At 40.2% G+C, this 12,754-nt stretch overlaps 1 protein-coding gene across 1 annotated transcript; it reads right to left on the bottom strand.

The window, feature by feature from the left end:
• Positions 1-16: 16 nt before the first annotated feature.
• Positions 17-836, bottom strand: LOC138667415 (oocyte zinc finger protein XlCOF29-like). The gene is made up of 3 exons (XM_069755632.1): positions 689-836; positions 183-559; positions 17-99 (listed from the first exon to the last, which is right to left on the bottom strand). Exons 1-2 carry the CDS (start codon positions 764-766, stop codon positions 353-355), a joined length of 285 nt encoding a protein of 94 aa, XP_069611733.1. The 5' UTR covers positions 767-836; the 3' UTR covers positions 17-99; positions 183-352.
• Between the last annotated feature and the right edge of the window lie 11,918 nt (positions 837-12,754).

Below are 12,754 nucleotides of genomic sequence, written 5' to 3'. Positions count from 1 at the left end.
CCTGATGATCCTGAGGAACATTGAGATGTTCTTGTTTACAGTCCTGTGGAAGAAGAGGACGGGGACATCTCTCTGGTGTTGTCCTCTTACTGGATAGATCTGGAGAAAACACATACAGGGACTGAATTCATTCTTTACATACAGATAATTATAGGCCGTATGTATTTAGTCCTGTCTATTACCTGGTGATGTGAGGGGCTGGGGAACCTCCATCATGATGTCCTTGTACAGATCTTTGTGTCCTTCTAAATACTCCCACTCCTCCATGGAGAAATAGACAGCGACATCCTGACACCTTATAGGAACCTGACACATACAATGTCATCATCATACCCCGGGCCCCTTCATAGCATTACTTATAATGTCCCAGCAGTGTCACCTCTCCAGTCAGCAGCTCAATCATCTTGTAGGTAAGGTCTAGGATCTTTTCGTCATTGATGTCCTCATGTATCAGCGGATGAGGTGGAGGTCCCGTGATTTGGTTCAGGGGTTTTCTGCATCCCTCAAACACAGGGTCCTTACAGCGCTCACTAGAGGTCTTCTTCACTACTGTGTAATCCTGGTTATGGAGAGACACATTAATAAATCTCACTACAGGCATTTCCAGAGTCCTCACCTCTCCAGTTCTGTCCATCTGTTATTCCCATAGATAAGAATGATGTAATGTGACGTCATCAGAATCTCTCACCTCTCCAGTAAGCCGGAAGAGGATCTCTAGGGTGAGGTGTAATATCCTCTCTGCCATCTTGTCTCTGTCCATATCCATCCTTGATGGGTAAATCAGAAAAATTCTCTTCTATAGAAGATCTTCACTGAGAGGATCCGATATTGTAGAGACCTGACTGAGAAGAAGATGAACCGATGTAACATCATAAGAATCCTTTGTAATAATACAATTACTGGAGATAATAAGGGAAACATATGAGATTTATTATTTTACAGTATTTAGTTTTCTTCTTTACGTCTACTAATAAAACCTATATATTTTAGGTCACAAACAAGCAGTTTCTTCCTCGGAGTCGGCAGCTGAATACGTTCCTCATAGACTCATCTTCCATAACACTAATTCTCGTCTCATTTACCGACCCTGGAATCGCCATTAGCAATACTGCAGGAGATATTCATTACACGTGACAGGAGAAATAACTACTTCATGATGAGGACGACATCTTCATCTTCTACTACAGCTCTAGATACATATTTGTCCAGAGTCGGTCACTGACTCCATCACCACCGGCCTTCTATATAAAGGTTTCCCGTCTTCCCCGCACTGTAATCTTCTATCACGTTAGATCTCAGCTCTGATTCACACACAGAAGTTTGAGGCTTTTATAAAAGATGTTTTTGCAAGAACAACAAGACAGGAGATACTTGATAGCAATGTCTCCATGTACTATCTTTTATTTTCTCTTTATATTATATTTTTTTTTTAGTATTTTCTTGTAGGCTTCCATATATTACACGAAAAACAAAGTGGCTATATGGCATCAAGAATGGCGATAAGTGAGGATTTATTATCTAATGGCTTGGGTGGTAGAATATTGTGTGGGGCATCTCATATTATAATGTGAGGGTTGGCGATATTGTAAGAACATTATACTGTGTTGGGCCCTGTGCCATGAGAGGGTCATGTGACACTTCAAACTTATTGAGAATTTCACAAGAAAAACAATACATAGTTACATACATAGTTACATACATAGTTAGTAAGGCCGAAAAAAGACATTTGTCCATCCAGTTCAGCCTATATTCCATCATAATAAATACCCAGATCTACGTCCTTCTACAGAACCTAATAATTGTATGATACAATATTGTTCTGCTCCAGGAAGACATCCAGGCCTCTCTTGAACCCCTCGACTGAGTTCGCCATCACCACCTCCTCAGGCAAGCAATTCCAGATTCTCACTGCCCTAACAGTAAAGAATCCTCTTCTATGTTGGTGGAAAAACCTTCTCTCCTCCAGACGCAAAGAATGCCCCCTTGTGCCCGTCACCTTCCTTGGTATAAACAGATCCTCAGCGAGATATTTGTATTGTCCCCTTATATACTTATACATGGTTATTAGATCGCCCCTCAGTCGTCTTTTTTCTAGACTAAATAATCCTAATTTCGCTAATCTATCTGGGTATTGTAGTTCTCCCATCCCCTTTATTAATTTTGTTGCCCTCCTTTGTACTCTCTCTAGTTCCATTATATCCTTCCTGAGCACCGGTGCCCAAAACTGGACACAGTACTCCATGTGCGGTCTAACTAGGGATTTGTACAGAGGCAGTATAATGCTCTCATCATGTGTATCCAGACCTCTTTTAATGCACCCCATGATCCTGTTTGCCTTGGCAGCTGCTGCCTGGCACTGGCTGCTCCAGGTAAGTTTATCATTAACTAGGATCCCCAAGTCCTTCTCCCTGTCAGATTTACCCAGTGGTTTCCCGTTCAGTGTGTAATGGTGATATTGATTCCCTCTTCCCATGTGCATAACCTTACATTTATCATTGTTAAACCTCATCTGCCACCTTTCAGCCCAAGTTTCCAACTTATCCAGATCCATCTGTAGCAGAATACTATCTTCTCTTGTATTAACTGCTTTACATAGTTTTGTATCATCTGCAAATATCGATATTTTACTGTGTAAACCTTCTACCAGATCATTAATGAATATGTTGAAGAGAACAGGTCCCAATACTGACCCCTGCGGTACCCCACTGGTCACAGCGACCCAGTTAGAGACTATACCATTTATAACCACCCTCTGCTTTCTATCACTAAGCCAGTTACTAACCCATTTACACACATTTTCCCCCAGACCAAGCATTCTCATTTTGTGTACCAACCTCTTGTGCGGCACGGTATCAAACGCTTTGGAAAAATCAAGATATACCACGTCCAATGACTCACCGTGGTCCAGCCTATAGCTTACCTCTTCATAAAAACTGATTAGATTGGTTTGACAGGAGCGATTTCTCATAAACCCATGCTGATATGGAGTTAAACAGTTATTCTCATTGAGATAATCCAGAATAACATCCCTCAGAAACCCTTCAAATATTTTACCAACAATAGAGGTTAGACTTACTGGCCTATAATTTCCAGGTTCACTTTTAGAGCCCTTTTTGAATATTGGCACCACATTTGCTATGCGCCAGTCCTGCGGAACAGACCCTGTCGCTATAGAGTCACTAAAAATAAGAAATAATGGTTTATCTATTACATTACTTAGTTCTCTTAGTACTCGTGGGTGTATGCCATCCGGACCCGGAGATTTATCTATTTTAATCTTATTTAGCCGGTTTCGCACCTCTTCTTGGGTTAGATTGGTGACCCTTAATATAGGGTTTTCATTGTTTCTTGGGATTTCACCTAGCATTTCATTTTCCACCGTGAATACCGTGGAGAAGAAGGTGTTTAATATGTTAGCTTTTTCCTCATCATCTACAACCATTCTTTCCTCACTATTTTTTAAGGGGCCTACATTTTCAGTTTTTATTCTTTTACTATTGATATAGTTGAAGAACAGTTTGGGATTAGTTTTACTCTCCTTAGCAATGTGCTTCTCTGTTTCCTTTTTGGCAGCTTTAATTAGTTTTTTAGATAAAGTATTTTTCTCCCTATAGTTTTTTAGAGCTTCAATGGTGCCATCCTGCTTTAGTAGTGCAAATGCTTTCTTTTTACTGTTAATTGCCTGTCTTACTTCTTTGTTTAGCCACATTGGGTTTTTCCTATTTCTAGTCCTTTTATTCCCACAAGGTATAAACCGCTTACACTGCCTATTTAGGATGTTCTTAAACATTTCCCATTTATTATCTGTATTCTCATTTCTGAGGATATTGTCCCAGTCTACCAGATTAAGGGCATCTCTAAGCTGTTCAAACTTTGCCTTCCTAAAGTTCAATGTTTTTGTGACTCCCTGACAAGTCCCCCTAGTGAAAGACAGGTGAAACTGCACAATATTGTGGTCGCTATTTCCTAAATGCCCAACCACCTGCAGATTTGTTATTCTGTCAGGTCTATTAGATAGTATTAGGTCTAAAAGTGCTGCTCCTCTGGTTGGATTCTGCACCAATTGTGAAAGATAATTTTTCTTGGTTATTAGCAGAAACCTGTTGCCTTTATGGGTTTCACAGGTTTCTGTTTCCCAGTTAATATCCGGGTAGTTAAAGTCCCCCATAACCAGGACCTCATTATGGGATGCAGCTTCATCTATCTGCTTTAGAAGTAGACTTTCCATGCTTTCTGTTATATTTGGGGGTTTGTAACAGACCCCAATGAGAATTTTGTTACCATTTTTCCCTCCATGAATTTCAACCCATATGGACTCGACATCCTCATTCCCTTCGCTAATATCCTCCCTTAAAGTGGACTTTAGACAAGACTTTACATAGAGACAAACCCCTCCTCCTCTCCGATTTTTACGATCCTTTCTAAACAGACTGTAACCCTGTAAGTTAACTGCCCAGTCATAGCTTTCATCTAACCATGTCTCGGTTATTCCCACTATGTCAAAGTGGGTGTGAATGGTGTAAATAACTCATGAAAGAATAAAGTTATGTTTAAAGCAAGAACACCGTTGTTTTTCTTGTGAAATTCTCAATAAGTTTGATGTGTCACATGACCCTCTTCCCATTGGAAAAAATAAAGTTGGATCCAAAATAGCCAACTTCAAAATGGCCACCATGGTCACCACCCAGCTTGAAATGTTTTCCCCCTCCCATATACTAATGTGCCACAAACAGGAAGTTGATATCACCAAGCACTCCCATTCTATTTAGGTGTATGCATATACAGTGCCTTGTGAAAGTATTCGGCTCCCTGGAACTTTTCAACCTTTTCCCACATATCATGCTTCAAACATAAAGATACCAAATGTAAATTTTTGTGAAGAATCAACAACAAGTGGAACACAATTGTGAAATTGAACGAAATTTATTGGTTATTTTAAATTTTTGTGGAAAATAAAAAACTGAAAAGTGGGGCATGCAATATTATTCGGCCCCTTTAACTTAATACTTTATTGCGCCACCTTTTGCTGCGATTACAGCTGCAAGTGGCTTGGGGTATGTCTCTATCAGTTTTGTACATCGAGAGACTGAAATTCTTGCCCATTCTTGGCAAACCGCTCGAGCTCAGTGAGGATTTATGGAGATCGTTTGTGAACAGCAGTTTTCAGCTCTTTCCACAGATTCTCAATTGGATTGAGGTCTGGACTTTGACTTGGCCATTCTAACACCTGGTTTGTTTGTGAACCATTCCATTGTAGATTTTGCTTTATGTTTGGGGTCATTGTCTTATTGGAAGATAAATCTCCATCTCAGTCTCAGGTCTATTGCAGACTCCAACAGGTTTTCTTCAAAAATGGTCCTGTATTTGGCTCTATCCATCTCCCCATCAATTTTAACCATCTTCCCTGTCCCTGCTGAAGAAAAGCAGGCTCAAACCATGAGGCTGCCATCACCATGTTTGACAGTGGGGATGGTGTGTTCAGGGTGATGAGCTGTGTTGCCTTTACGCCAAACATATCGTTTGGCATTGTTGACAAAAAGTTCGATTTTGGTTTCATCTGACCAGAGCACCTTCTTCCACATGTTTGGTGTGTCTCCCTGGTGGCTTCTTGCAAACTTTAAACACTTTTTATGGATATCTTTGAAAATGGCTTTCTTCTTGCCACTCTTCCATAAAGGCCAGATTTGTGCAGTGTACGACTGATTGTTGTCCTATGGACAGACTGTCCCACCTCAGCTGTAGAACTCTGCAGTTCATCCAGAGTGATAATGGGCCTCTTGGCTGCATCTATGATCAGTCTTCTCTATGTTTGAGATGAAAGTTTAGAGGGACGGCCGGGTCTTGGTAGATTTGCAGTGGTATGATACTCCTTCCGTTTCAATATGATCGCTTGCACAGTGCTCCTTGGGGTGTTTAAAGTTTCGGAAATCATTTTGTATCCAAATCCAGCTTTAACTTCTCCACAACAGTATCACGGACCTGTCTGTTGTGTTCCTTAGTTTTCATGATGCTCTCTGTGCTTCAAACAGAACCCTGAGACTATCACAGGGCAGGTGCATTAACACGGAGACTTCATTACACACAGGTGGATTATATTTACCATCATTAGGCATTTAGGACAACATTGGATCATTCAGAGATCCACAATGAACTTCTGGAGTGAGTTTGCTGCACTGAAAGTAAAGGGGACGAATAATATTGCAAGCCCCACTTTTCAGTTTTTGAATTTCCACAAAAATTTAAAATAACCAATATATTTTGTTCAACTTCACAATTGTGTTCCACTTGTTGATTCTTCACCAAAAATTTACATTTGGTATCTTTATGTTTGAAGCTTGATATGTGGGAAAAGGTTGAATAGTTCCAGGGAGCCGAATACTTTCTCAGGGCACTAAGTGGCCCACCCTGTAGATCGATCGATCTATCTATTTATCTATGTATCGATCTATCTATCTGAAGAGCTATCTGTAGAGCTATATATCTGTGTGTAAACATTATTTTTCAATGGAGTATGTAAATGAAGAGATTGGACAAGAAATTACATCATAATTCTTTTTTTTGTGCTAAATAATAGATCTTTATTTAGCTTACAAAAACGCATGAAAATCCGCATCAAAAACGCATCAAATTTTGACCTGCATTTTCTGCCAAGAGAGGAAGAATCTGAGCAGAAAATTCCACAGGCAAATCCACAACGTGTGCACATACCCTTAGAGGAAAAAAAAAATTGCACAGAATAGTTTCATACGTAGCGAGGTAGCGTGTTAGTTTATCGGACGTCATAGTAAATTTTTAGGTAGTGCATTAGGGGAGCATACGTTGCATTGTTGATGACATTCGGTTTTCTTTTGCAGAAAAAAAAAGAAAAGTTAGTGCCAGGTAAATTTTTAGGGAGGACATTAGTGTAGTGGACGTCTAACAAACTTTTTTTTTTTTACATCTATTTTTTCTTTTCAATTTTTTTTTCTAAGTGCTTCTTCTAAATTTTTTCTCTTTACTTTTTTATAATAGATAGTATCCTATATACAATCTTCACACATTACAAGTGTAAAGCACCACTTACACACATATTCCCAGGGTTTTGAAAGGAAAAATAAATATGGCCCATTCATCAAGCCGGTATTCACCAGAGGAGGCATATGCTTTCCTTGCCTCCAACACAGATTCAACCAGTGAAGAAGATCCCACATTTCTTTTGTCCTCCTCCTTCTCAATTAGTTAGGAAGGACCTCTGGTAAGGCGCCCTAGGACCCAGCCAACCCCTCCAACAATCGATCCCACATAGTTTGCAGTCCCTGAAAATTATCAGCCCGTCATTCCGGATTTCAGCAGCAGCTCAGGAATCCAGTTTGACACCCCCGGCCTCACTGACACTGACTTCTTCAAATTCTTTTTCAGTAAGGAAATAATAAATCTTATAGTGCCCCAGACAAACTTGTATGCCAATCTATTTTTCACCCAAAATCCCACATCATCATATATCAGATGGACCCCTGTAGATGCAGCAGAGATGATGACATTTTGGGGAATTGTGCTGTATATGGGCATAGTCCGAAAACCAGAGCTTCGGAGATACTGGAGTACTGATTTTCTCTCCAGTACACCAATATTCTATATGGCCATGACAAGGACACGATTTGAAGAGATCCAAAAAATTTGCATTATAGTGATAATGCGCAGTGTCCTCCCCGAGACGATCTGAACTTTGATCGTCTGTATAAAATTAGGCCGGTAGTTGAACACTTCAGCAGAAAATTTGCTGTGGCGTACAATCTCCAAAGGATCATCGCTATATATGAATCTCTGGTTCATTTCAAAGGGAGGCTAAAATGTCAACAATACCTGTCCAGTAAGAGGTCCAGGTATGGAATTAAACTGTACAAACTGTGCGAGAGTACCTCAGGGTACACCCACAGATTTAGGGTCTACAAGGGAAAGGACACCCAGATTAACCCCCCTGAATGCCATCCTGTCCTGGGGGCGAGTGTGAAAATTGTTTGGGAATTGATGCACCCACTGCTGGATAAGGGTTATCACCTCTACATTGATAACTTTTACCCCAGCATCTTCCTCTTCAAGACCCTCTCTGTCAGAAGTATAGTTGCGCGTGGCACCATGTAAATAAATCAGAGAGGCCTGCCTAAGCCACTAATTGAGCAAGCGCAGAGAAAAGGCAAGAGCCGAGCCCAATGCAACAACATCTTGCTGGTGGTCAAGTATAAGGACAAAAGGGATGTCCTAATCTTCACCACCATACACCGTGACAACAGCTCCCTTGTCACTGTTCGTGGTACCACAAAACAAGTCCCAAAGCCAGATTGTAACTTGGATTACAATTGGTACATGGGGGGTGTAGATCTCTTAGATCAGATCCTCCAACCATACAGTGCCATGCGAAAAGCTAAAGTATGGTACAAAAAATTGGCTGTATACATCGTATAGATGGCACCATACAATGTTTTTGTGCTGTTCTGATCTGAAAGAAATACAGGGACCTTCCTTCAGTTTCAGGAGGTAGTCATGAAGGCCGTAGTGTTTGGCACTCTGGAAGGCGAGGGTTCCGGTACTTCTGAAAGTGATAGTGCCCGTATTGTCCCAGGTCAACATTTTCCAGGATCGGTTCCCCAAACTGCGAAGAAAGGAAGATCACAAAAACGGTGCAGAGTATGCTCCAAGAGGGGAATCTGAAAGGACACAATTTACCATTGTGAAACCTGCCCTAAGAAACCTGGTCTTTGAATTAAGGATTGCTTCAAAGCGTACCACATGTCTACAATTTAAAAAAAATTAGTTTTTACCCTGTTGACACAACACACTTTTACAATCTGATTTACTCCACACATCTTATAGATAACACCACATTACAAATTCATACACTAGTAAAACTAAAAACATTATAATCATTACTATAAAACTATGCCTCTAGATAAATTCTTTGAGGGATGTAGTTTCCAAAATGGGGTCACTTATGGAGTATCCAAGCAAAAAAAGAGAAGTGTATCTAGCGAGCCTAGAAGGAACAGTGATAGATCTTCCATTGTGTGAATCATCTCACCAATTGGAAGATTATTGATTACATGACGGGCATGATAAGAGGAAGCTTGTAAAATACTCTTTACCTCCAAGAATTTTTTTATACGGTGTTACAGATACTATTTCATCTGCATAGCCAGATAAACTAATATCTAATAAGTTCACAGTCTCGTTATGATGTTGGTAAGTGAATTTCAAATTAAAACAGTTATTATTCAAATAATCAATAAGACTCGGTATTTCTGATACCTCCCCTTTCCATACTATTAAATATACGTTTAATTTAAAAAAAAAATATTGATTTATTTATTTTAATATTGCTTGCGGTTTTGTCCTTGTAATGGTTTTATTTGTAGTATACAGCTCTGGCAAAAATTAAGAGACCACTGCAAAATTTTCAGTTTGTCTGAGTTTTCTCTTTATAGGTATATTTTTGAGTAAAATGTAAAATTGTTCTTTTATTCTATAAACTACTGACAACATGTCTCCGAAGTTCCAAGCATTAAATTCTGTATTTATTTTCTGAAAATGAGAAATGGTCAAAATAACAAAAAATGCATTGCTTGCATACCTCAAATAATGCAAAAAACACACGTTCATAATCATTTAGAAACAACAATACTAATGTTTTAACTCAGGAAGAGTTCCGGAATAAATATTTTGTGGAATAACCATGATTTTTAATCACAGCTTTCATGCATCTTGGCATGCTTTCCACCAGTCTTTCACACTGCTTTGGGTGACCTTATGCCAGTCCTGGTACAAAAATGAAGCAGTTCTTCTTTGTATGATGGCTTGTGACTATCCATCTTTCTCTTGATTACATTCCAGAGGTTTTCAATGAGGTTCAGGTCTGGAGATTGGGCTGGCCATGTGTTATGACCTGGTGGTAAGGACAATAATGGACCTGGTGGTTAAGAGCACACGGAATGACCTGATAGTTACTAATAATATAGGACGAGCTCTGAGACGTGGGAACTCTGCTGACCGCAATCCCTAATCCTATCACACACACTAGAAATAGCCGTGGATTGCTCCTAACGCTCCCTATGCAACTCGACACAGCCTAAGAAACTAGCTAGCCCTAGAGATAGGAAAATAAAGCCTACCTTGCCTCAGAGAAATTCCCCAAAGGAAAAGGCAGCCCCCCACATATAATGACTGAGTAAAGATGAAAATTACAAACACAGAGATGAAATAGATTTAGCAAAGTGAGGCCCGACTTACTGAACAGACAGAGGATAGGAAAGGTAACTTTGCGGTCAGCACAAAAAACTACAAAAAGACCACGCAGAGGGCGCAAAAAGACCATCCGCACCGACTCACGGTGCGGAGGCGCTCCCTCTGCGTCCCAGAGCTTCCAGCAAGCAAGACAAAAATCAAAATAGCAAGCTGGACAGAAAAATAGCAAACCAGAGAAAAACAAGCAGGAACTTAGCTTCTGCTGGGAAGACAGGTCACAAGAACGATCCAGGAGAGAACTAGACCAATACTGGAACATTGACAGGTGGCATGGAGCAATGATCTAAGTGGAGTTAAATAGAGCAGCCAGCTAACGAATTAACCTCGTAACCTGTGGAAGGAAACTCAGAAGCCGCAGCTCCACTCACAACCACCAGAGGAAGCCCATGGACAGAACCAGCCGAAGTAGTAACATAGTAACATAGTTAGTAAGGCCGAAAAAAGACATTTGTCCATCCAGTTCAGCCTATATTCCATCATAATAAATCCCCAGATCTACGTCCTTCTACAGAACCTAATAATTGTATGATACAATATTGTTCTGCTCCAGGAAGACATCCAGGCTTCTCTTGAACCCCTCGACTGAGTTCGCCATCACCACCTCCTCAGGCAAGCAATTCCAGATTCTCACTGCCCTAACAGTAAAGAATCCTCTTCTATGTTGGTGGAAAAACCTTCTCTCCTCCAGACGCAAAGAATGCCCCCTTGTGCCCGTCACCTTCCTTGGTATAAACAGATCCTCAGCGAGATATTTGTATTGTCCCCTTATATACTTATACATGGTTATTAGATCGCCCCTCAGTCGTCTTTTTTCTAGACTAAATAATCCTAATTTCGCTAATCTATCTGGGTATTGTAGTTCTCCCATCCCCTTTATTAATTTTGTTGCCCTCCTTTGTACTCTCTCTAGTTCCATTATATCCTTCCTGAGCACCGGTGCCCAAAACTGGACACAGTACTCCATGTGCGGTCTAACTAGGGATTTGTACAGAGGCAGTATAATGCTCTCATCATGTGTATCCAGACCTCTTTTAATGCACCCCATGATCCTGTTTGCCTTGGCAGCTGCTGCCTGGCACTGGCTGCTCCAGGTAAGTTTATCATTAACTAGGATCCCCAAGTCCTTCTCCCTGTCAGATTTACCCAGTGGTTTCCTATTCAGTGTGTAATGGTGATATTGATTCCTTCTTCCCATGTGTATAACCTTACATTTATCATTGTTAAACCTCATCTGCCACCTTTCAGCCCAAGTTTCCAACTTATCCAGATCCATCTGTAGCAGAATACTATCTTCTCTTGTATTAACTGCTTTACATAGTTTTGTATCATCTGCAAATATCGATATTTTACGGTGTAAACCTTCTACCAGATCATTAATGAATATGTTGAAGAGAACAGGTCCCAATACTGACCCCTGCGGTACCCCACTGGTCACAGCGACCCAGTTAGAGACTACACCATTTATAACCACCCTCTGCTTTCTATCACTAAGCCAGTTACTAACCCATTTACACACATTTTCCCCCAGACCAAGCATTCTCATTTTGTGTACCAACCTCTTGTGCGGCACGGTATCAAACGCTTTGGAAAAATCGAGATATACCACGTCCAATGACTCACCGTGGTCCAGCCTATAGCTTACCTCTTCACAAAAACTGATTAGATTGGTTTGACAGGAGCGATTTCTCATAAACCCATGCTGATATGGAGTTACACAGTTATTCTCATTGAGATAATCCACAATAACATCCCTCAGAAACCCTTCAAATATTTTACCAACAATAGAGGTTAGACTTACTGGCCTATAATTTCCAGGTTCACTTTTAGAGCCCTTTTTGAATATTGGCACCACATTTGCTATGCGCCAGTCCTGCGGAACAGACCCTGTCGCTATAGAGTCCCTAAAAATAAGAAATAATGGTTTATCTATTACATTACTTAGTTCTCTTAGTACTCGTGGGTGTATGCCATCCGGACCCAGAGATTTATCTATTTTAATCTTATTTAGCCGGTTTCGCACCTCTTCTTGGGGTAGATTGGTGACCCTTAAAATAGGGTTTTCATTGTTTCTTGGGATTTCACCTAGCATTTCATTTTCCACCGTGAATACCGTGGAGAAGAAGGTGTTTAATATGTTAGCTTTTTCCTCGTCATCTACAACCATTCTTTCCTCACTATTTTTTAAGGGGCCTACATTTTCAGTTTTTATTCTTTTACTATTGATATAGTTGAAGAACAGTTTGGGATTAGTTTTACTCTCCTTAGCAATGTGCTTCTCTGTTTCCTTTTTGGCAGCTTTAATTAGTTTTTTAGATAAAGTATTTTTCTCCCTATAGTTTTTTAGAGCTTCAATGGTGCCATCCTGCTTTAGTAGTGCAAATGCTTTCTTTTTACTGTTAATTGCCTGTCTTACTTCTTTGTTTAGCCACATTGGGTTTTTCCTATTTCTAGTCCTTTTATTCCCACAAGGTATAAACCG

The sequence above is a fragment of the Ranitomeya imitator genome, chromosome 2, assembly GCF_032444005.1.
Source record: "Ranitomeya imitator isolate aRanImi1 chromosome 2, aRanImi1.pri, whole genome shotgun sequence".
Classification (NCBI taxonomy): domain Eukaryota; kingdom Metazoa; phylum Chordata; class Amphibia; order Anura; family Dendrobatidae; genus Ranitomeya; species Ranitomeya imitator.
Note: the sequence above shows the minus strand (reverse complement) of the source record. Positions and strands in the feature narration are given on the sequence as shown.

Excerpts from the sequence above, each read along its gene's own strand:
- LOC138667415 (XM_069755632.1), bottom strand. The coding sequence starts at position 766 with ATGGATATGGACAGAGACAAGATGGCAGAGAGGATATTACACCTCACC. Across the intron at positions 560-688 it reads TCTTCCGGCTTACTGGAGAG|GATTACACAGTAGTGAAGAA; the intron begins GTGAGAGATTCT and ends CTCCATAACCAG.